Genomic DNA, 23,901 nt, shown 5'->3' on the forward strand with positions numbered 1-23,901 from the left:
AAACTTAGTAAAGATGACTCTGACATTTGCTCATACAAGTAATGGCATCTGTGTGATTGCCAGCCACTCTGTCTGCAGACTTGTTCTTTAGCAATGAGTTTTAAAGTGGCAAAACAGCTGCTGTAAGCTTTCCCTTTCAGCAATACATGCACACGTAGGGTTTGATGCCTTCGAATATATAGATGAGAGGCTGGAGAGATGGCTCAGCAGTTAAGAGCACTGGCTGCTCTTCCAGAGGACTGGGGTTCGGTTCCCAGCAACCACATGACAGCTCTGTAACTCCAGGTCTAGAGGATTGGACACCCTCACACAGACATACATGCAGGCAAAACACCAATGCACATTAAATAAATAATAAAAAATGAATTTACAGTTGAAGGAACTAAGAAGGAACAGTGTGATTATTTGGGCAAGTCTAAGCAATCTTCTAAGCACACTTGTGAAATATATGTATGTTTTAGGTAAAATTTATCAATAAATGGAAAATCCTAAATTCTCAATCTTTAGAACTTTAGCTCAAACAAAAGTCTATTTATAATATTTAAAAAAATCTCTATCTCTACACAGTTCACATATGTTATAGTCATTCATTTAGAACAGCTTAAGAGATTTTTTTTTCATAGGGAATTTCTCTTTGAGGTTTTGATTTGGGGAACTTGTTTCTTATAATTCCTCTTGTCCATCATTGGACACAGTCCTGAAGCACCAGAAAGCACAGAGAGGCATTTTGGCCATTACCTCAGCTGGCCCATGGGCCCCAACCTGTAGGCTGATTTGCCTGCCTAGGACGGTTGGCTGTGTGGTGGGGAAGACTGTGTGCAAGCATGCCACACCTTCGTTCTGGTTGACAGCTGTCAGGTAAATCTTCGTTGGTGGCCACAAGTGTCATTAGGAGAGAAAAAGTGGGTACTGAGGGCAAACAGTACCTTCTTGCGCAGGCCTAGAAGAGCAGCCCCCTTTGCATCCTGTGGCCGGTGAGTCATGCCTGCGGAGCAAAAGCAGAGGTGGCAGGGAGTGAGGGAGCAGGGGAAGGATGCCCTCCCGGTGACAAATTTGGAAAATGCTCACTTTGGGCATTTTTGTTGGCTTGAATGGCAACTGATGAAAATAAGGTAGTATTGAATTACTGGGAAAGTATTTTTTCTCATGGCTACATGAGAAACAGACTCTGCTATTTATGTGCTTCTTAATTTTTAGACATTAAAACTATTGGTGTGCAGCCAAATTTAAAAATAACCTGTGTTTTGTACTTTCTTGATGCGTAACTATAGAACATTCCTTGACCTTCTCCCACCCTCTCTCCCAGTATTTAGTTACCATGGATCCTAACAAAGCTATTTTTTTTCCTTGACATGACAGGATGGCAGGGACATAGAAAACCTGGAAATGCAAACTCAAAGTGCATCTCAGGAGTGATATGCATCAAATTTACTGAATTCTCGGATATGAGACTATTACTAAAGTGTGTCCCAAACTTCCTTTATTTAAAAGAAAGCAATAGACTTAACTTTCTGTTTAGTGAGTAGTTACCTGAGAGCCATTGGGGCGTGCGTGCGTGCCTACTGCATTTGTTTACGATGAGCTTACTGATGATGGCAGTCTGTGCACACAACTGCTCCAGGAATCTGAGAGTCTTGAAGCTGGATCAGCACTGCTCCAGACTTCCCAGCATGATGGTATTTAAAAGAAGACTTTATATCCATGATCTGACATCCATCTATACTTAACAGTTTGCAAAAAATAACCACTTTTAATAATAAAAACTACTACTACTACTACAAGTTTTTATAATATTTTTTAAGTTTTATAAGTTGTTTTTATAATTATTATTATTACCAGTTATAATAATAATAATAATAAACTCTTCAAAGTTAATTTTCCCTCAATGGTTATGACACAATTCTACTATTTGGCTTCCTTTTCTGTTTTTACAATCATATTTATTATTATCATTAGTATGTATGATATATATGTGTGTGTCTACATGTATGTGAGTACACACACATACCATGGCTCATGCGCATAAATCAGATGATAGTTGTGAGGAGCCAGGTTTCCCTTCTGTCTTGGGTAGCAGAGCGTGAGAGTTCAGGCCACCAGGTTCCCGGGATGACCTTTACCCTCTGACCAACCCCCCTGGTCCTCTTGCTTTCTTCACAACTGTTTCCAGCTTTGTTCTTTAGCTTCCTTGAACCCCTTTCCCCAGATGTCTCCTTAGGTAGGAAAGTCAACCTGAACGCTTCCTGGTAAACTCCCTGATATTGGCTGAGTTAGTCCTACATGAAATTAATCCATTTCAGTCTTCCTGCTTCCTCTCGCAAACCCCCCTTCACATTTTGGGGTGTAACTGAGCCCTGCACGTTGGTGGAAGGGGAAGGAGATCTGGTGGAAGCAGCCAGGAGCCTGGCTTTTGTCTGCTTTACATGGCTCCTGGCTGCTGTCAGGACTGCCTGTATAATTAAAAAGCCCAGTGAACAATGAAATGTGGGTGGAGGGTAGGTGTCCAAGGATAATTAAGAATTTCAAGCTGGGCCTGAAGCATGGGCTTGTAATCTTGGGCGTTTTACAGCTAAGCAAGACCATCAGGACGCCAAAGATGCTTGGCTGCAAGATGACCAGGAGGCCATGGGGTACAGGTCAAAACAACAACAGAGCAAAAAGAAAAAGCGGGAGGATGAAGCAGTGTCAAGAAATAGCATGGAGATCCGTGCGGTGGTGGCGCACGCCTCTAATCCCAGCACTTGGGAGGCAGAGGCAGGCGGATTTCTGAGTTCGAGGCCAGCCTGGTCTACACAGGACAGCCAGGGCTATACAGAGAAACCCTGTCTCAAAAAAACCAAAAAAAGAAAGAAAAGAAAAAAAAGAAAAGAAAGAAAGAAAGAAAGGGAAGAAAGGGAAGAAAAGAAAGAAAGAAAAGAAAGAGAAGAAAAGAAAGAAAGAAAGAAACAAAGAAAGAAACAAAGAAACAAAGAAACAAAGAAAGAAGGAGAAAGAAGTGGCATGGAGCAAGTAGTGGCCTGCACAGCTTCCTAGTGTGAGCTCACACAACGGTAGAGCCCCCTCTCCCTGTGCTCACTGCGGTCCTCTCCCAGTCCGACTCCTGATTAACCCCACTACTCTCTGGTGAAATACCTCCACTCTCATGATATCTCTGGGGCCCCATCCTAATCTGCACCTTCCATGTCAACCCCAGTTCTGGCTCTCTGCCTTGAAAGCCCCCTGTACCGATGATTCATGCGTTAGCATGCGGGCTGCCTCTCCAGTCTGCTGTCCAGCTGGACTGGGCACTTGGCCACTTCTCTGTCTCTCAGAAAATCCTAGTAGTGCTCGAGGCACAGGGTGCTAAATCTGAAGTATACATTTGCATATCTCAGGACATGGACTAGTGCCAGTGGGGATCCTCTTGAGTTTTAGCTATAAAACTTCGTGGGAATTCCTTTCCTTTTATGTTCATTTCTTCAGCAGTGTATCCGAAAGAGGAGGAGGAGAGGGAGAGAAGACGTCACTGCTGCCCTATCTTTTCTCTCAGTCTGTTCTCATTTTCAAATCACAGCGAGGTGAGGACAGAACAAAAACTGGTAAAAACTTAGAAACCATTCAGCTTAGATGTGCCCATCAATCCAGTTTGCTACAGCTTAGATCAAGGTTGGCAGATGAAGGGCTAAAGGTCAGACAGGGTCCCATCCGGTGACTTCTATGCTGCCTGAGATTGCCTCTCGCATGGAGCTGAGTAGAAGTACCAGGAGCCATATAGCCCTGCAAAGTGCAGCATGTTTAGTGTCTACAGACACGACTTACCAACCCCAGTCCTAGGTGTTCCCGGGACATAAAGTGACCCTGTCCCTCCTGTGTAACTATATGACAGTAGTGTTCACATGGGTCTGAAACCTCAGCTGTTAAGCTCTCACAGGGTGGGGGTTCCTGTCATAACACTGCTGGGAAGGACCTTCATGCACACAAGGAGTGTACAAGTTTGCGGCTTCACACCACACAGTGGGTAATATGTCTGAACTTTATCCTCCTCACTTTACAGATGAGGAAATTGTGGTTGGAGCAGGGACGGGTGACCTGGGCAGGGTGAGGGGCAGCAGCCCTCTTGGTTCCACAGAGGTAATGGCAAAGAGGAGTAGGCAGATAGGAACACAAATCCATCGCTATTGATGCACGAGATCGTGGGGTGGAGTTGATGAGCTGGGTGGGGGGGCTGTGAGGTAGGGAAGAACGGTGTCTAGCGGCCATAATGCCTTTGTCAAAACCATTGTAAAGGCGGTGGCCCTCCATACTTCCTGGACACAGGCTGGATCTGAACTTTCTGTCTTGCGATATGGCATTTTACACGTGGTTAATTCTTAAGCACCTTAATGAGTTTATCACAGAGTTCTCCAACTTTATGACCAGCCGTTTGCATTTTCCTACCAATCACGTTTATGATGATTGCTTGGTTGATGAAGAAGCTAGACTCTCTGTCTAGTGTGAGTGGTAAACATCATCAATATCTAAGACAATGGCATTGTTATGGTAACCTCCCTGCACACATATTAACAGGAGTGAGTTTTTACTCTTCTTCCTCCTTGGTTTGTAAGTTAGCTCTGTCTGGCTTTAAATTACCCCTTTCATGTTGAGAAAGTCTAAGGATTTGAAAGGCGAGGCATCTTTTAAGGACAGGGAGCACACCTGACATACGGCAGGCAGGCCGGCAGAGTGCATGGAGTCACTGTCAGTGCACACGCATGGGGAAGTTGGTTCAGGTTCTCATTTTTCTCCCCTGTCAGCATGAAGCAATGACATCATCATTCCTCCCACTAACCAAGGCTAATGCTGGCTATCAAATGGGATTTGCCTCATGTTTCTTGAAAACGTAATAAAATTGTTCAAGAATGTTTTCCACATGAGACAAACATTTTTATAATGTGAAATTTTGTAGTTTTTTTTTTAAATAGAATAATTAGCTCATCTGGAAACTGAAGCTTTTTTTTCTTTCTTCCTTCCTTCGTCTTGCTAACTGAAAGGCTGGTCCAACTCTTCATATTCAGTTGTTGTAACAGTTTATGTCTGTGGTGTGCCAGTGACTTTTACGATTTCAAAAGCTAAATGTTAAGACAATGATAGCAAAGTTACCCTTTAGGTCCATTGAAAATGAAAGACTCATGCTGGGACTGGAGAGATAGTTCCGTCGTCAACGCTCTTGTGCAGGCACGAGAACCGGAGTTCAGCCTCCAGCACCCATAGTAAAGACAAGGCTTGACCACATGTGCCTGTGATGCTGGCCTGGGGGAGGCAGAGACAGGTCGGAGCCCTGGGACTCAGTGACCAGGCGCTTAACTTAGTCTCTCAGCTCAGGCTCAGTGACAGACTCTGTGTTAAAACATGGTCAAGTGGGATTGATTGAACCTGACCTTAGCCTCTGACCTCTGCATGTGTGAACACCCACCCGCCACCCACTGTGAGGACTCACACACTGTGGAATACAAATGCAGTCTGAGAGAAGAGACAGTGAATGTGGTCTTAGAAGAACAAAGTTATCATACGATTCAAAATTAGAGAAAGTGTCTCTTATGTTGTGGGGTTTTTACATCGGTCACTGTTGTGAGAGGCTGTGGGAGCTTGCACACTGCAGTTGTATTTCAGCCCCTGGCAGGACGGCTGTGATTTCCTTTGTATCATCGTTTCTGACCTAGGGATAAAAGCTGCTGTTCAGACTTTGTACCCAGAGAGTCCAGCTTGGCCTGTGTTTAGTTAAGGCTTTCCCAGGTACTCACTAATATATGTGCCAATAACTATTCCTCATTTTGCTTATCTTGATTTTTTTCAAATAGGAAAAATAATCAATTTACCAGAAAACTAAAAGGATCATAATCATATAAATCTGAGAGTCTTGACCTTTGTGCATAATCAAATAGTTGTTATTGATTATATAGTATGCCTAATGTAACATGATTTCAGATTTACAATAATGTAGCTCTATAAACTGGCATAACACCCATGCTTGTAATCCTAGCACTCAGGAAGCTAAGCCAGGAGGATTCCTTAGTATTTGAAGCCCTCCTGTACTACATAGGGAAGTCTAAGCCAGCCAGATCAGCTTGAAGCAGTCTCTGTTCCAAACAAACAAACAAACAAAAACAAACAAGGAACCCTCCAAAATCACACATTATTATATGTATAATAAATATATTTCAAAATGTATTTAAAGATCAAGAATTAATAATTGATGTTGGAAATATATGAAAAACACATCAGAGGTTATTCTGTCATTATTGTACATATCTGTCTATAACTAAACAGATGAGTACATTTCTCTTTTATATCTTGATAATAGCATTGCTTATGTTAGAGAAGGAAGACAAAACCCCAAGCCTCCTGTAATAGATGCTGTAAATGAACAAAAGAGGCCTAATGTGATGCCCAGACTGCAGGTCACAGGCCTTTGTGCTATATTCTGTGCATAGGAAATAAGGACCCCTGAGAGATGGGTGGGGACAGACAGAAGCCGGAAGCTCACTGGTCAGCCTGCCCAGCTGAATCGCAGAGTCACAGTAAGAGACCCTGGCTCAAACCCTGGAGAATGAAGAAGACACCTGGTACCCCGTCTGGCCCCCATAGCCTGTGAGCACACCTGTTATCTACCACGTGCCTACATGACCAGGTGTATATGACACGCACAAATGTTGGCATGCCACAAGTACCATTTATTGTTTCTTGTCAGAGGAGATTTAAAAAGCATAAGGGCAGAGGCAGTAAACACTTGTTCATTGGGTAAGCACACTTGCCACGAAGCCTGGTGACCTGAGTTAATTCCCTAGGGCTCACAAGGTAGAAGGTGAAAACCGACTCTCAAAGTTGTTCTCAACACCGCATTTGCATCATATCCCTAGATATGTATGCACACATGTGTTACCCACACGTGAGTACACACACACACACACACACGCATTCGTCAACATAAAATAATTTACAATATGAGGGTAAAGTAGTATCTTTGCATTTTTAACTTTTATTTAAATATAATATTGCATATTAGTAATTCTTATATGCCTATTTTTAAAAGGTTTTCTTAAAATACGTATTTTATGTTGCATATTCTTCCTTATATTCCTCCTCATATGACCCCCTTTTGCCCCTTTCTCCTACTGTTGGACTAGATTATTTTGTAAAAGTATTCACGAGCAATTAAAAAGAAAATTATCTTTTGTTGTATTTTGCCTGCATGTTTGTCTGAGTGTTGTGTGCATGCAGTGCCCTTGACAGCCAGAAGAGGGCGAAAGAGTTCCCTGGACCTGGAGTTACAGCCGTGAACTGCCTGAGTACTGGGAATCGGTCTCTGGTCCTCTGAAAGAGCAGCCAGTGCTCCTAACTGCCGAGCCTTTCTCTAGACCGTGAGCAATTTACGTACAAATAGATAAACATAGGAAATGTATGGGAGACGAGACTGGAAGTTCAAGTTTTCTGGTGGAGGATTGGGCACTGGGTGATGGCTGGTGGAAAGGCCAAGAAGCACAAAGACACCGTGACAAAGAATAAATCAGTTTGGGGCTTTAAGTATTTGGGAAAGATTGCCGTCCGTCATCACTCTGCTGTGTATCTGCTCCCACGATTCACTCCACGGCACTTCTCCTTTAATTTTTTAAATATTTATTTATATGAGCACACTGTTGCTATCTTCAGACACACCAGAAGAGGGCATCGGATCCCATTACAGATGGTTGTGAGCCACCATGTGGTTGCTGGGAATTGAACTCAGGACCTCTGGAAGAGGAGTCGATGTTCTTAACCACTGAGCCATCTCTCCAGTGTCCGCAGCACTTACACTTCTCTAGCCCAGTCTCTTGCTAGTTTTTAGAAATTTTTTCCTAGAAAACTTTTATAAGTCTGCTGCTGTCATCAGCAGAATTTCATAAAGCATTTCAGCCCAGTTGTAGGCTAGGGTAGAATAATATTTTTCAGATTTGCCCCAGTTTGTGTGGGTTTTTTTGGTTTTGTTACTTCTACTGCTGCTGCTGCTGCTGCTACTACTACTACTACTACTACTACTACTACGGCATGGCTGCAGAGGCTCAGAGAATCCTCCAAATTTTAATGCATTATGAGACTAATGGAATATCTAACTTGTCTGGCTAGATCTGGCTTAGCAGGAGAAAACATTTAAAAATTTTTAAAAATCTGGTTATTGTAAAGATTTTTAAAAATGTGGACAATGAGATGCAAAAAAGTCACTTTTCAGGTCTTGTGGTACAGAGTGTGAAGGAGGAAAGGAAGAAACCATGGTAACATGCAGGAGAACCTGGGAGAGAGTGGTAACATTTAGGGTCGTCCCAGGAGCCTTTCTCAACAGTGAGCACTGCTAAGATGGAAGTCTCTCTGAGAGATGCTCAAATGTCTCATGACTGGGATGTTTATAAACAGATTTAACAGGGTATCCGAAATGCACACAGGAAGTGACCTGGTGTTACAGAGGAGGAGGCAGGCGGTTAGGTTGTTTTCTCACGTGTTAAAATTCACAGAGGAGCGCTGGAGAGATGGCTCAGTGGTTGAGAGCACTGACTGCTCTTCCGAAGGTCCTGAGTTCAAATCCCAGCAACCACATGGTGGCTCACAGTCATCCACAACGAGATCTGACTCCCTCTTGTGGAGTGTCAGAAGACAGCTACAATGTACTTACATATAATAAATAAATGAATCTTTTTTTTTTTAAAAAAAGGATTGTTCTAAAAAAAAATTCACAGAGGACACAAAACTAGAACCAATGATTTCCTTTGCCTCTGGCTTTAGGCACACTGGGCTTTTGTCTTTTCTGTTTGAAAGAGAGAATGAGGACCATTCTGTGGTGATGTCCGTCACTCCTCTGACCCTGTTCCCTTTTATAAGGCCACAGGGTCACACAAGCCTCCCAGCAGTGATGGAGTTCCCTTTCTCTATGCATTAGACTTTTTTCTTATAATCTTATGAAGTAATTAAAGATATACGATACATATATACACCTATAGGATATTGTGGCTCCGCATCTTATGTGCCAGGTAGGCTCTTGAAACTATGAATGGAAAAAATAAAACCTGAAAGAGACAGGGGTTGGATGCTTCGAGATACTGATGCACATAGGAAAGAGCCAAGCTTGGGCAGAAGGGAGGGTTTTTGTTGGTGGTGAGGAGAGTTGAATCACAACAGGAAAAGGAGTGCTTGGACCAAGGGCAAGCAAGGGTGTGCCGGGGCAAGTCAGGGTCTGGAGGAGCCAAAAACAGGCATGTAACTGCTAAACGCTTATCCCCTCTTCTTTAGTTTTAAAGAGGATTTATTTTAGTGCGTGCACCGTGTGGGGGTGTGGGTGGGGGTCAGAGTGACTGCAGAAGCCGTAAGAGTGCAGTGCTGGGGCTGCAGGCAGTTGTGAGCTGCAGGATACAGGTACGAGGAACCCACCTGTCCTCTGCAAGAGCAAATGCTCTTTAGGACTGAATTATCTCTCCAGCCTTTCTTCAAAAGCTGTGGAAATGCTTGTTATTTCAATAGAACTGACACCACGAATTTGTATTTATATTTTGTAATTCGTCTACTATCGCCCATCTGGCAGGACACGGTGGTACTGCCCAGTGTGGAAGGAGGCAGGAATGAAGAGGAGGGAGGGCATAGATAAAAGGAGGCCTTTCAGGGTGCTATGCAGCCCCTCCTTTCTCTTTCCGCTCTACTCAGCAAATTCCATGCACCGTGCTGCTGCTGTCAGGTTGCTATGCAATGAAAAATACGGTATTTAACGAACTATGTTAGTATGGTTGCTCACTATGCCAAATAGAGTAATCTGTGCACACACAATACCATTTAAAAAAAAAAAGTCTGCAAAACTTGATGTGGGTCTTCAGGGTATCCTACCTGTTTTCTGGGGAAAACCTCCTTTGAGGAATATGCCACGGAAGGTTGCAAAAGCATCTGAATTCCTTCCAGGAGTTTACCCTCAGTCTTTGAATTTGCAGCCTTGCGGTGGGCTATTGAAGGCCCTGCCATCTGCCCGTTCTCCTCGCTAGCACAATGGGCTGGATTTTGCATTCAACCTTTGCTATAGTTTGGCTCGGGAGCTTTTAGGACAGTACATCTGTCATAATGGCCATCCCTGTTCAGACTTTGTGTCCTGTTTCCATAACGTGCACCCTTCAGAACTGACCACGTTGTTCCTCAGGAAGGGTCTTGGGAAATTCATCATTTTACAAGCTCTGCAGTTCATTGGTTTAAAAATGGATGTTTTTGTTGTTGCTTTCCTTAGTAGCCTAATTTCAGTTATGATAGGAATTTTGTATGTGTCCGTGGAGGAGAACACACATGCACATTTCTCTGGCTCCACTGAGCATCCCAAGAAAACACTATTTCATGAGCATCCGTGGCGTTTTCTTCATCCTCTGATTTCCACCATCAGAGATGGACTCAGACCCTAGTTCTTCGCAGCTGAGTGAACAAGGGAACGATAGTTTGTATCTTCACACCTCAGGGGACTATAGTTGTATCTTTACACCTCTTTTCCTCATCTGCAAGTCTCAGAATAGCAGCACCTGCTCTTGCAGGTGGGTGTAGTGTCAGATGTGAGCCTGTGTGTAAAGTGTTTCAAGGCTTTGTAGGTGAGAGGGATGGGGAACTGTTGGAAATGAGACTGGTGTGCATCTCTCTCACTGCTGTGACAGTAGGTACCTTGCCAAAACATCAGTCCCTGCAAGACATAACAAAGTGTGTTAAAGTGATTCTTAGGGGTGACACACGTAGTTGTGCTGTTGAAAGCTGTATTCTCTCCTCCCGGAGAGAGTGTTGTCTCGACTAGAGTGTTATCACTGATAACTTTCATATTCCAGAAATGGAACAGGTGCTGATGGAGGATGTTGTTATGGAAACAAACATAAAAGACTGTACCTGGCTGACCGAAAGAGGGCTAGAAATTTATGTGTCCAGGTCAAAAGGAAACTAACCACTGTCAAAGTTCAGTAACACCAAGAAAAAGGTATTTGCTTAGGCAAAACAAATATCAATGAATCCACATGGCAGGGAGCCAGAGCTTAAGCTTTCAAACTAAAATGATGTAAAGTTGCTGGATGATTCTAACATTCGTGTTGGACCCTTAAAAGACATACCGGGGAACATTAACTTCAGGTGGAAATGATTAGAAAGAACTAACTGATAATAAGTTGACCCTACTTTTCTGTATTTTTTTTTTTTTGCAACTGTGATTCGCACATACATATGACACAGATAAATACAGACACACAAGAGGGTAGGGAAGAGTTAATGTGTCCTGATGACAGGGCCATGGCAGTTTAAATGATCACCCTACATCCCATACTTTGGCAACTGTTACCTAGAAATTCTGTTAACACTTATTCTAAATCAAAGTTATTGATATTTAATCGATCATCCCAAACAGCCTTAAGACTTTAAAGAGATGGTTGTTGTCAGATAAAAGCCACTCATGTGTTGGAGTTGCTGAAACTGGGTTCGGGAAGCCTGCGTTGGCTGGGTGTGGTATGTGATGGGTTGTGAGTTTAATCTGAGCCTCTCTCTACCGTCTGTCTCTCTTTCCCTCCTTTCTTTACTTTTTCGTCATTGGTTTTTGCCCCTATTTCTTCTATTTTTATTTTTTTAATATTTATTTATTTTATTTTATATATGAGCACACTGTGGCTGTCTTCAGACACACATCAGAAGAGAGTGTCATATCTCATTACAGATGGTTTTTGAGCCACCATGTGGTTGCTGGGAATGGAATTCAGGACCTCCGGAAGAGCAGTCAGTGCTCTTAACCACTGAGCCATCTCTCCAGCCCCTCTATTTTTTTTAAAGCCTTTGTTTCTTTTACATTTCCAAATTAAGTTACATATAGATGTTTAGCCTGTATAAGTCTGTATATCATATGTATGCCTGTTGTCTGTGTAGAAGGAAGCGTTGGACTCCCTGAAACTGGAGTTGCAGATAGTTATAAGCTCCCGTGTTGTTGTTGGGTCCTTGCAAAAGCAGCATGTGTTGAACCATCTTTCCAGCCCCACCTACTTTCTTCTTTAAAGTTATCTTGAAGCTTAGGTTTGCTCTCAAATAAACTGTGCTAATGCAGATATGCTCCAAAGGGCATTGTTTTCCATTATAAAGTAACATCATTTTTTTTGTTTTTTTTTACCAGAGAAGTACAAAAGAGTCTAAAATTGAGACATAATCACTGGGTCAGTCAGAAAATGGTGTGCCAGAATCAAGGAATACTTTTTCAGTTCATATTGTTTATACTGTCACCCATAAAAAGGTCCATTTCATTGTAAGAGTTCCTTTAAAAAAGGACATGAGCTGTTGATTTCAATATTTATTTGAATACATGAATATTCATTATTTGAATGGAGATCTCATACTGTGTTTATATATTTATAAAAATCTGCTTTAAAAAGTTTCCCTTAGTTCCTGAAATATGATTGGGTTCATACAGGGAATTTATATTCCAATAACAAAGTCATTATGTTTGGAATAAATAATGAAAATCTCGTTGCTTATCTGTCTCCAGAGAAGACTTTTTATACTAAGAATTTTAAATAAGTCCACATCATAATTACTTTCCATTGCTGTGCTAACACACCATGAAGAAGGCAACTTATAGAAGAAAGAGTTTGTGGCTCGCAGTTTGGAAGGTTCCAGTCCTTTCTGGCAGGGAGTTGGATGTGGGCAGACAGACATGGCGCTGCAGCAGTAGCTAAGAGTTACATCTTGACCCACGAGGTAAAGAGAGCACACTGGGACTGGCATGGACTTTGAAACCACAGGTCCACCCCCAGGGACACAGCTCTTGAGGCATTTGGAATTCTTGGGACTCTTGAGAGTGTATAAAAATGCTAGAGTCCCAAGGGGGGCGGCAGCCACTGCTGTTCCTGCTGCTGTTGGTTGCTGGCTGGAGATGTCCCGATGACTGAGATTAAACTTTCCCCAAGGAACTCTATGCCTCTAACTAGCAGGAAGTGGTCTAAGGATATTGACTCCTACTTTCCCCTCTAGACTTCTTTCTCTCTTACCAAGTTGGAGGGATTGGAAGGGAGAAGAGTGGAGAAGGGTGGTGGAAATAAGAACCCATGAAGTAGCCAAAAATCCAGCTACCAAGTGGGGACCAAATATTCAAAACTATGAGCCTTTGGGGTCCATTCTCATTCAGACGGCCACAGACCACCTGCAGCACACTGAATTTCTTGTCTTAGGTAACTTCTGTAGCACAGCCCAGGTGTTAGTGCTTTCCTCTATGACTTCAGTTGCAGCCTTTGAGCTGGGTGTGCAGGTGTGCATCATCTCAGTTTCTCCTGTTCTATTGTACCATAGGGGCAGCCTTCAAACATTCTTCCTATAATGACTGGAACGTTTGCTCCGTGTGGCGTGAGCATATCTTAGCTATGACTTTCTCCCTCGCCAGAAAATATCATCTATTTTTTTATTTTGAAATCATTCATTTCCTCCAAGTATTTTTGTTCTCTTATCACTGTTAGTGATTGCAACAGAGAGCTCACCTTGAGAAAAGACGCTATGGAAAAATAAAATTCCCTGTCCTGTGCACTGTCCTCTCTGGGATTTTCCTGTGATTTTCACCATTGGTGATGCTGCAAGTTTAAATCTTCTAATAAAGGTTTTATGTAGATTCTCAGTGTTATTTCAAAGATGATATAATTGGTTCCTGTATAATCCACACCATTTCCTCTATGGGTGATATCTTAGTGAGGACAGAGTGTGCTGCAGCAGTGAACCCAACGTATGTCTTGTGGATGACTACATCTGTGCTTCTCTTTGCTGTGCCTTGGGGTCCAGGATTCCATGGTCCTAGATGCCATGGTCACATGTATTTGTCTGGGATGCAAAAATTTTTATTGCTTTGGATAACCTTGATCATCTGAATGATTACTGGCTGGGATTTTTGAGATTTCATACCTGTGTCTATCCCATAAATAAAGTTCCTTGCAAGATCTCACTGTATCCGACATGATTGGTGTGACAGTTGATGCCAGTCTTGGTCTTGGCTTGAGATGATTTTTACTTCTCCCTGAAGACCAACCAGACATTTTCTTGGAAGCTTTAAACTGTATTGACTGAGGCTACCAGGGAGACAATGGGGGATGCTCTTTCACTCTTGATTGGTCTTTAGCTAAGTTTCTAAGTATTTAGACAAAAATATTTTCAGTTGTGATAAAGAATGACTCTCCTCATGTGTTGCAGGTGGGAATGAGATCACGAAATCAAGGTGGAGAAAGTTCATCTAATGGGCATGTTTCCTGCCCCAAGTCTGCCATCATCAGCAGTGATGGTGGCAAGGGCCCCTCAGAAGATGCAAAAAAGAACAAGGCAAATCGGAAGGAGGAGGATGTCATGGCTTCCGGAACTGTCAAACGCCACCTCAAACCATCTGGAGAAAGTGAGAGAAAGACTAAGAAGCCTCTGGAGTTATCCAAGGAGGATCTCATCCAGCTCCTGAGTATCATGGAAGGGGAGCTGCAGGTAGAGTCAGATGTGTTCAGCTCATGTGCTGCTAGTTCCCGACCTAGAGAGTAAGGAATATCAACCTGTCCCTCACTGGACTGAGAGCATCGTTGGGAAAGGGGGCTTATCATCCTGGTTATGTCTAAAGCGTAATGTCAACACAGGTTCTCACTGAATAAGTATCTGTTTAAAGAACAACAAATGACCAAGTGCTAATTCCATCTTCCAGCTTCTATGGAAGTGTAAAGTTTCGTCATGATATAATTAAGCAATCATTTAATACCGATTCTAGAAAGAGGTTACTGATTTGGACAGGGCTCTGATGGAAGGATGTGGAAATGTTACAGACAGGAGGATGGTGTGCTGCAGTGAGTCCATTTTTGCTTCTTTTAGGAGGGAGGGGCAGTGGGCAACAGAACTAGAGCTTTGTAGAAACCAGTCTTTCTGCTCCATCTGGTTTCATGTCTTTGTAACTCGGAAAGTGTTCTGCCGTGTCATAGGAGTTGAAGCACAGTGAATAGCACAGCGTGAAGGATCTGACTGGTTTCCCAAAGCATTTTCAAGTCTGTTACTTCATTTGACATCGGTAACTTGGAGGAATTGTTATAAGTATTGGATAAATGAAGAAGCTGAGGTTAGGAGCCTTGATCTGTTTTGTCCAGACCTCATCTCATTCCTCCCGGCTCTCCGTCCAGTGATCTTCCTGCCCATCCACGACAACTTTTTCTGGCTGTCAGCGGCCTGGACTATCCCAGTAAGTGTGTGTTTTGGAAGGGTCAGGAAACAGTTTGAGTTTTCTTGAATTTCTGAGCTTAAGACACTTGTATTTCTGACAGTAAGGGAAGAGTGCCTTTTCCCCCAAGGATAGGATGACTTAAGAATGGAGTGACTGTTTTCAGCTTTTGTTAGTTTTGTTAGCTTGCAGATTCCTCCAAGGAAATACTAGCAACTCTATGAAGTAAGCCCCCCATTGCCTTACAGCTCATGTTTAGTAGTCCAGGGGAGATTTGCAGCCTTCCCCCTAACTAGTGTGACTCTACATTCCTCTTCCCATCTGTCTGTGAATGTCCAGATAAGGAAGCCTCTGGGGGAAAGAGAAATATAAATCATACATAACTAAGGTTTGAAAAAATACAAATACAGCTGAACAAAATCACATCTAAATTCCACAGCAAAAGGAAAACTTCCCAGAACACAACCATTACCGAACATAACGTCACCACTCCTAGAAGTCTGGTCCTTGTTTTGTTGAGTAACATTTATTGGATAGAGTTGAATGATGACCCAGGCTGTGCCCAGTGGTACCTGATGCTTGAGTACAGTGAGAGTGTGTGCTCCTGTGGGACCAACACCATCTTCTTGCCTCATTTCAGCCATGCTGGCTACAGTGAATCTGTGGCTTCTATGAACACTCCTCTTCTATAGAAGGCTGTTGCATCATGGTGGACTCTGTAAGGCCACTCATGTGGCTTTTAGGGGCATAGTGGTACTATGTGTCATTCTATATTGCTATATAAAAGATAAACTCACACTCTGGGGAACATGAAGAAAGTAAACAGATGTCCCAAAGACAGGTGTTTCCATTTATCTCTTTGAGTAATGGATCCTTATAATGGAAACTTCCCTTACATGTATTCCTAGGCAATTATAAAAAAGAAAAGAGGTAAAATGTGTACAGTGTCATTCATTAGGGAGAGGAGTGAAGGGAAGGCGAAATGAAGGGCCCAGTACTTCACAGAGTTCCAAGGTGATTTAAACCACAAGCAAACCATCAGACACACCTATGCAAAGGCAGTTATGAAGATAATTGTAAATGGACATTTTGCTAGGTTCCATTTGTTTAAGAGGAGAGTGATCTTGTATCTGGATACTAGACACATTCTTGTAGTAGACTTTTGTCCTCTCTTAGCACCATCACATTGGAGGGGGTATTGTGGCTAATAGTGGGAACCTAGTCACACTCGCAAACGTGAGTGAGCTCATGAAAATGGGCCGGCAGTCTGCTAACTTACCGGACCAGACAGGAGAAAGGAAAGAATTCTGTCTGAAAGGCTGGTGCTGGGAGAAGAGGAGGGAATGTGTAATAATCAATAATATTATATATGTATGCAGGACATTTTCTTAATATGTATGCAGGAGTTTTTCTTAAACCTAGCTAGTTCCCAAATAATGACACAGAGAGACTAGGATCAATTTACAACTTAAAAGCACAATGACTAGGCATTATATTTCTATTCCAATCCTCTAATCTTGCTACCTCCCAGCCAAAATACTTGCATTTTGGGCCTTCCATGCTCCAGCCAAACTCTCATGATGTCTCCTTCCTCCTTCCTCCTGGCTGAATCTCCCCTGCTTCACTCTCTCCTAGAATCCGTTCTCCTCCTGGATGTCCCACTCTGTACTCTCTATAACCTAGTTATTGGATTTTCCAGATTTTATTGACAAGGTAGAGAATAAATGGTGAGCATTATATGAAGTCAAGACAGGAGATTCTTGACATAAACATTACAATGCTGTGTCCTGGATTCAAACCAGATAGATCAATAGAGAATCAGCATTTGAATAGTAAAAGGACAGTCTTTACATAAAGTGCACAATCACTTTATGTCTACACAAAAGTGCTTTGGGAAGTACTATAGGATACCTCAACCTTCAAGAAGTAATTAGTGTGTTGTTTCTCAGATTTCCATTGGCCAACAGTCTATCAGCTGGCTGTATGAGTTCAGTGCCCTTACCCCACGGCTGACTTCCCAAGGTTCTTTGTAATATTGGGACTGTAATGCAAACTAGAGATGTCTTACTCCTTCTCCTTTGTATCACAAACAGTAATGACCCGGGGTCCCAGGACGGTCAACCCTCTAGTCACAGTTGCTATAGATCTAAATCCCTTGTCTCACATACAGTCCAACATTCTGCCTGTCTTATCACTTGCACCCTGGGGAAAATTCACATTTGAATTTCGGGATCTTTATATTTACTCCTGATCTCCAGAATTTCCTCCATGTCAATTCATACGTACACACAGACATTGTGTTGAAAGATACTTTTTTAAAATAAGACTGAAGAATTCCTTTTCATCAGGGGGACAGAATGAGATCAGAGCCCAGGGTTTGGTGTGTTGCAAATATTAAAAGTGGGGACCAGTGGAGATGCTACATGTTGGGTACTATGCAAATCTGGGGATTTTGTATTCGATACTCACTGGCTGGTGTTCAATGAAGCTGTAACCAGGAGGCCTTGGGGTAGAGGTGGAGGTGGAAAGGAAGTATCAAAGGAAGTGGGGTGATATACAGAAAAATGGGCTTATGGGGGTCAAAGGACTAAGACGAGGTCTGTTAGAGGAGAGCATCCTTCAGATATTTGCTGCCGCACTCCAGTGGTTGTAAGTTGCTGTCTCAGCACCAGGTTCTGGTGTTGGGCTCTAGGCTGGTTTCCCTTGCTACAGTTCTTGACTGTTTCCAGCAGCACATGTTTTCCAATAAATTGGAGCACGTTTTTTCTTTTTACTCTCTGGGTGAAAAACTAGTTACATATTTCCCAGACTGAATTGAAAGTAATGAAACTGTACACCCAGACCTCGGCTTGGGTACCATGATTCGTTTCTCCTTGTATTTATTCTGAAATAGCACGTTTAAGAATCCAGTCAACTTGGCTGTACTACAACCAACAAAACTTCAAAGGAAACAGTGCTCTCATCATAAAAACACCATACAAAAGACTTGGCAAAAAGAGCATTCTTATAAAGTAAGTCAAAGCCAGGACATGGATAAATTATTTTTCTTCACTCAAAAAAGCATTTTTACTTTGTAAGTTCCCTTGGCATATCTATTTCAATACATTTTCAGGGAAACACCCTCAATAATGAGATTGGATCTCATTATTTCTCCCTGTGTATACAGAGATAAGGAGAAAAGTAGATAACACACAATTAGATAATGTGTCAGATTACCATTGGCTTTTGAGTTCTGCTGGCTAAGTCATCCAGTCAGTGGCACACTGAGAAAAACTCAAGCCTTTGGCAACTGGCAGAAGGTTATGTATCACAAACATGGATTAAGAAACAACAAAACATACATAAGGACTTTAGCTCTGCTCTTTTGGAAGACTAGCCATTCTCTGTAATATTGTTCACTAACTCTTCTCTGCTCTGTGTCTACTGGAGAGAGCTGGCTCTCCGCACTCATTCCTCACCAAGACAGATCATTCATCCTTAGATCTTAAGGGTTAGAGGCTGACTTGCAGAACTTGAGGAATATTGCTATTGGGGAGGTGCAAACGCTCAGGGTGTTTCTGACTTATGACCCTCCTTATCTCAGCCTGAAGTGTCAGAGAGCCGAGACTCTGTCAGTCAGACAACAAGAACTCTGACTGGGAAGGCTGAAGCTGACTTTGACTTTATGAACGGAATCATAGGAAATGCTTTCCAGAATGATCCCCTCGATTCTAAGCCCATTGTCAGTGACGAGAGGCAGTGAGGGGGAAGTTAAAGAAATAGAGTGGTATCTCTCAGAAATCTAGGAATTTAGAAGAAACTGGTTAAGAGTTATTTAACTCTGAAATACACACTTACACATTGTGGTGGTGGGGCTAAAATCTTTCCTCTTTAGCTGAGCAGCAAAACATGTTAGACCACATCTTAACCTCTTTAATTGAAAGCACCACAGTACGTTTTTTTACTTTTGAGCTTTCTTTAAGAGAGGAACAGTGTGTCTTGAATGCTAAATCCTATAGGGAAGTTTGGTAGAATTTCAAAGGTTTGTTACTTGGCCCGCGAGTGTTAAGTCTAGGCCTCTGTTCAGTCCCTGGTGTGTGAAGGTGGGTTTCCTTTAAAGTCAGTGTGACCGTCGTCACTAAACTTGGCTAAAGTGACTTGCCTAAGTTTGAGGGAGGAAAGCAGAGCAAGGATAGCAACTAGAGGAAAAACATGCCAGGGAAGGGTTTCCGTGATTAAAAGACTTTATGTTATGGATAGGTTAGGGAGTTACAGAACCAGAAAGGAGCAATGCCAAGAACACAGGCAGGGAAGGCTCGCTGGTGACAGAATCTTGGAGGAGACAGAAGAAAAGGAATCAAAGTCATAGTTTGGGAGCTGACCTGGATCCTGGTCTTCAAATGGAGGAAAGTCCTCCATCTTCTGTGCGACAAGAGAATGAAAGATTTACATCTCAGGGGAAGACAGTTGAAAGAGCTCCCTGACAGGCTTGCTTTTCTTATTCAAGTAAAGTGATGTCCAGACCACAGGCAGGTGCTGTGAGCTAATCCGTGGTCCTGAAGAGGATCCAGCACACTTTGAATAACTGCTCAAGGCGGGGGCCAGGTGTTAGAAGACCACTGGTTCTCAACTGGTGGGTGGCAGCCTCCGGGGGGGGGGGTCATGACCCTTTCACAGGGGTCACACATCAGATATCCTGCATATCAGATATTTACATTAGAATTCATAAAGATAGCAAAATTACAGTTATGAAGTAGCAAAAAGCATTTATGGAGGTTCACGTACAGTAGCAATGTTGAAGGTAATGACAACATGAAGAACTGTATTAAAGGGTCACAGCATTCGGAAGGTTGAGAACCAGTGTGTTAGAGGAAGACTGTCATGGATAATGTGGCCACTTATGTACAGAAAGTGACAATACATCTGCAGTTGTAACTGGCCTTTTAAAAGGGAGGCACAGCTCACGGTGTTGAATTGAGGGTTAAAGGTCTGAGTGGCGACAGTGAACAGACAAGGACAGGAAGCAGAGTGTGGTGAGGAGCAGCCAGCCTGAAAGAACTGTAGGGCTGAATGAACGGGCCAACAGAGGAAGATCAAGAAAGGGCTGGAGAGACTGGAGATCAATCAGCCTCTTCACCCACAGGCTTTGATGTGAAGCTGACGTAACCAACATAGGGTATTGAGTGGAAGCAGCAGTGAAGGTAGTTGGAGTTACTGGCATGAAGGGAAGGTAAAGTTAGGATGTTGACTAAGCCTTCCATCCCATGTTGAAACCCAGGATGAAGGCAGATTTGGAACGGAGAACAAGTCTGTATCATTGGTCAAATATGAGAGCTGGGGCCAGCAGGCCAGCAGATGACTGCACAGATGACTTTGGCCAAAGTATTCATCTTGATTATGTCATTCTGTGGCTTACAAGTTTGTGTGACGGCCCCAGACGTTATTAGATTGAAATTGGAATTGCTTAGGCTAGTTGGTACAATCTGTTAACTATCTAATTCTTAGCTAGGAAAAGGCATTCCGAGTGTTCTTTCAAATGCCATTCCTATCCAAATAGGCAGGCTATATGCTCTTCTACAGCGCTAATCCACGCTTATCAATACAAACCCAAACACTATCACCATCCCAAGGGGGAACTTATCTTTTCACTCATGATGAGAACACTTGCAAGACAAAATTTGGACTTTTGGGAAATTGAAGTGTATTATTCTGCACTATAAAAAAAAAACAGTTTATATGTATTTAGAGATCACCAAAGGCTTACTTTCTTTGTTAAGTCTTTTATAATCCATAACTCCCCCACACTTGCCTCTGTTCTGCTATGGAATCCTGCATGATTTTGTTGTGTGTGAATCAGAATCTTATCTATACACATTCCATTTGTCTTATAGACTTATGTTGTATTGCCAACAACAACAACAACAAAAAACCAAACAACAACAACAAAAAAAAACCTTAAAGGACAGAGGGACTAAAAAGGAGTTAGTCATCATTGTTAGTCTATTGGTTGTCGATAGTCTCAAATTGTTCTAATATTTATACACCCCGTGTTGCATTTATAAGATCAACTTTTAGTGTATGTATGTAGTGTATGCATGGATAACTGTCTGTGTGTTATGTGTGCACACACGTGTGTGTTTATGCTCATGAAAGAATTTTACCAAGAGAGCTGTCCTTTCCAGCCCAAGATTGATGATATTTTAATGTCTTCCAGGACACTTGAATTATATAAAGTATAAGCGTCATATACAAAATCATGTTATTATTCCATTACTGGCAATGGTCATAAATAATGTAATGATATTTTTAACCACACATGCTATAGTCCCAGGGTTGTTTTGGTTGTTTGCTTGCTTGCTTGGTTTGTTGTTGGTTTTGATAATTTTTTGGAGGGAGAGAGAGCAGTCTTTAATTACATGTATGTGTTTGTGTGCAAGCGTATGAGTGCAGGTGCTTGAGGCCTTGGGTCCTGTGTAGTTGGAGTTTCAGGCCACTGGGAGCCACTTGAGGCCACAAGGATGTTGAGAAATTAATTTAGGTCCCCTTCAGCGCTGTGCGCTGGTGGCTGCTTGTCCATTTCTCCAGCCCCCATTTTTGTCATCTTTAAAAGGAGCTGCCATACTCCACTGTAGACGAGGATAGTCCACGCCAATGGAATCACTTAGAGCAGCCAGGCACAACAGTGTTGCTCATCTAGAAGGGATGCAATATATCACCTTTAACTTTGGCCATAGCTTTGCCTAAATGAGCTCCCTTTGTCCCAAGACATGGTGGCCTCCTATAGAATCTCTGTGCTTCTGACGTGCTGGGTTTCAGTTACCCCTGTCTGGCTTTAACTCCATGACTCACCTGCTCTCAACCTGCTTCATCTTTTGAATCTCAGGCTGAGGTCACCTTGAGCAAGGGACCCAGGGAAATCTCACCCCACTGACATGATCAGTGTGCTGAGAGGGGCATGTCTCTGCTGGGTTCAGGAGGCAGAAAGGCAGGCTGCCTTCTGATTAAAATCCAAGACCATGTCTGACCTTTGGTTGGCTACAAAGCCTCAGAATCTTGTGGTGGTATTATCTGCATTTCGACAAGGAGCTCTTCTGTCTGCTTTTCACTCTTTGTGGAAGAATACATTCGGCGTTCCTAATATGATCAGAGTCTTCAGTGAGGACAATATAACCACTGTCAGTATAGGGCAGAATGTTGGTTTAATTGTGAAGCGTGGAGGAAAAACATATTAATAAAGAAAATCTCGCGAAGATGTTTTTGTTTGGTGGGATCTGGACAGGAGAAAACATTCTGTAGGGGACTCAGCTAAAGATGGAGACAGTTGCTTTCTTCTGTGACCCACCATTTTATCAGTGACAATGATCTCAGTCATTCCAATGAACAAACTCTATCCAAATATTCCAATTATCTATGTAAAAATCCCCCAATATTGTGTTGAATATGTGTATGTGTGTGTGTGTGTGTTTGTTTGTTGTATGGAGCTAATTTTAAGTAAAATCAGGGTATGTGCAGGTGTTGGAAGGAAGATATTAAATAGACTTGGAACATAACAGACTCCTGACTTTAGAATGGCTTCCAGGGGAGACATCAAGTACACATCTGCACTCCCAGATGTGCTGTTGTGGGGTATCCAATAGAGAAGACTGCTCGGATATGGATTTAAGCCAATGGTCTTTATTAGTCAGCTGGCTACTAACTACACTGATGTTTGGGATTCTAGTATAGCTGTGAACCCTTCTCAGGGTGAGCTTTTAAGCATAAAAAACATATTCTGGTTGATAAACTTCCGTTAACAAGAACAATTTGTCAGAAGGGGAACTATAGAAGTCAAAAAAGCAAAGCTGCGACATTTAGAGACTTTCCCGGAACTGCGAACTTTGATGGATTAGGTCTTTGTTTTGGCTGGTGGTGCTGTCTATGGTGGTGCTGAGTTTTACAGCTTAAATGGTACTTCTACCATGGAGTCAGTTTTGCCAAGGTTTGGGGCCCTGTTACATACTTCAGCTCAGGCGAGAGCTAGACCCAATATACTCTGGAACTTCTGATGAAGACAGGAATGTTTTATACTTGCCCCCGCCTGTATGATAGTCACCTGACACATGTTGCTTTGTAGTTACTTGTAATGGAGCTAATTAAGCTGAGAAGTTGTATTTTGACTTTTGTTTAATGCTAATTTAAAAAACATGTTGTCTTATTTTTTATACTGTGTGAATACACGTGTCTGTGTGTGGGCTGGTGCGCATGCACACAGTTCCTGTGGAGACCAGAAGGGGGCGTTGGCTGCCCTGAAGCTAGACTTAATGTAGCTGCGCCTAAGCTGCTCTGGCAACTGTGGGACTTGAACTCGGGTCCTCCGGAAGAGCAGTATGTGCTCTCACGTTGAGTCACCTCTCCAGTTTGAATTGCTAATTAATCTGACTTTTAAGTAGCCACATGTATGTAGCACAGGGCTGGTGCCAAGACATCCATCCTTGGCAGGCCCTTAGATGGTACTGAACCTAGGGCCCAGGGGAACGTCCTGACTAGAGAGGAACTAGAGTCCTGGGTACAGAGCAGAACATGGTGTGTCGTGGATTCAAGGGAGGAGAAGAAATTCAGAAGGCATTTGCAGATCCCAGCGCTGTGTTTTCTTTCCTGTTACTGTGATTAAAAACAAAACACCCAACTGAGCTGGGTGTGGTGGCATACTACTCCTTGAATCGCAGGGCTTGGGAGGCAGAGGGCTAGAGGAACCT

General features: G+C 42.7%; 1 protein-coding gene across 2 annotated transcripts in view; it reads left to right on the forward strand.

The window, feature by feature from the left end:
• The window catches only part of Filip1 (filamin A interacting protein 1), a 157,118-nt gene that overhangs the window by 57,896 nt on the left and 75,321 nt on the right, over nucleotides 1–23,901 (forward strand). For both annotated transcript variants that reach the window (XM_052187751.1, XM_052187750.1), the window contains exon 2: nucleotides 14,194–14,472. In XM_052187751.1, coding sequence (XP_052043711.1) covers nucleotides 14,200–14,472 — 273 coding nt within the window. In that variant the 5' untranslated portion in view covers nucleotides 14,194–14,199. The remainder of the gene's footprint in view (nucleotides 1–14,193; nucleotides 14,473–23,901) is intronic.

This window comes from Apodemus sylvaticus, chromosome 7, assembly GCF_947179515.1.
Source record: "Apodemus sylvaticus chromosome 7, mApoSyl1.1, whole genome shotgun sequence".
Taxonomy (NCBI): Eukaryota; Metazoa; Chordata; class Mammalia; order Rodentia; family Muridae; genus Apodemus; species Apodemus sylvaticus.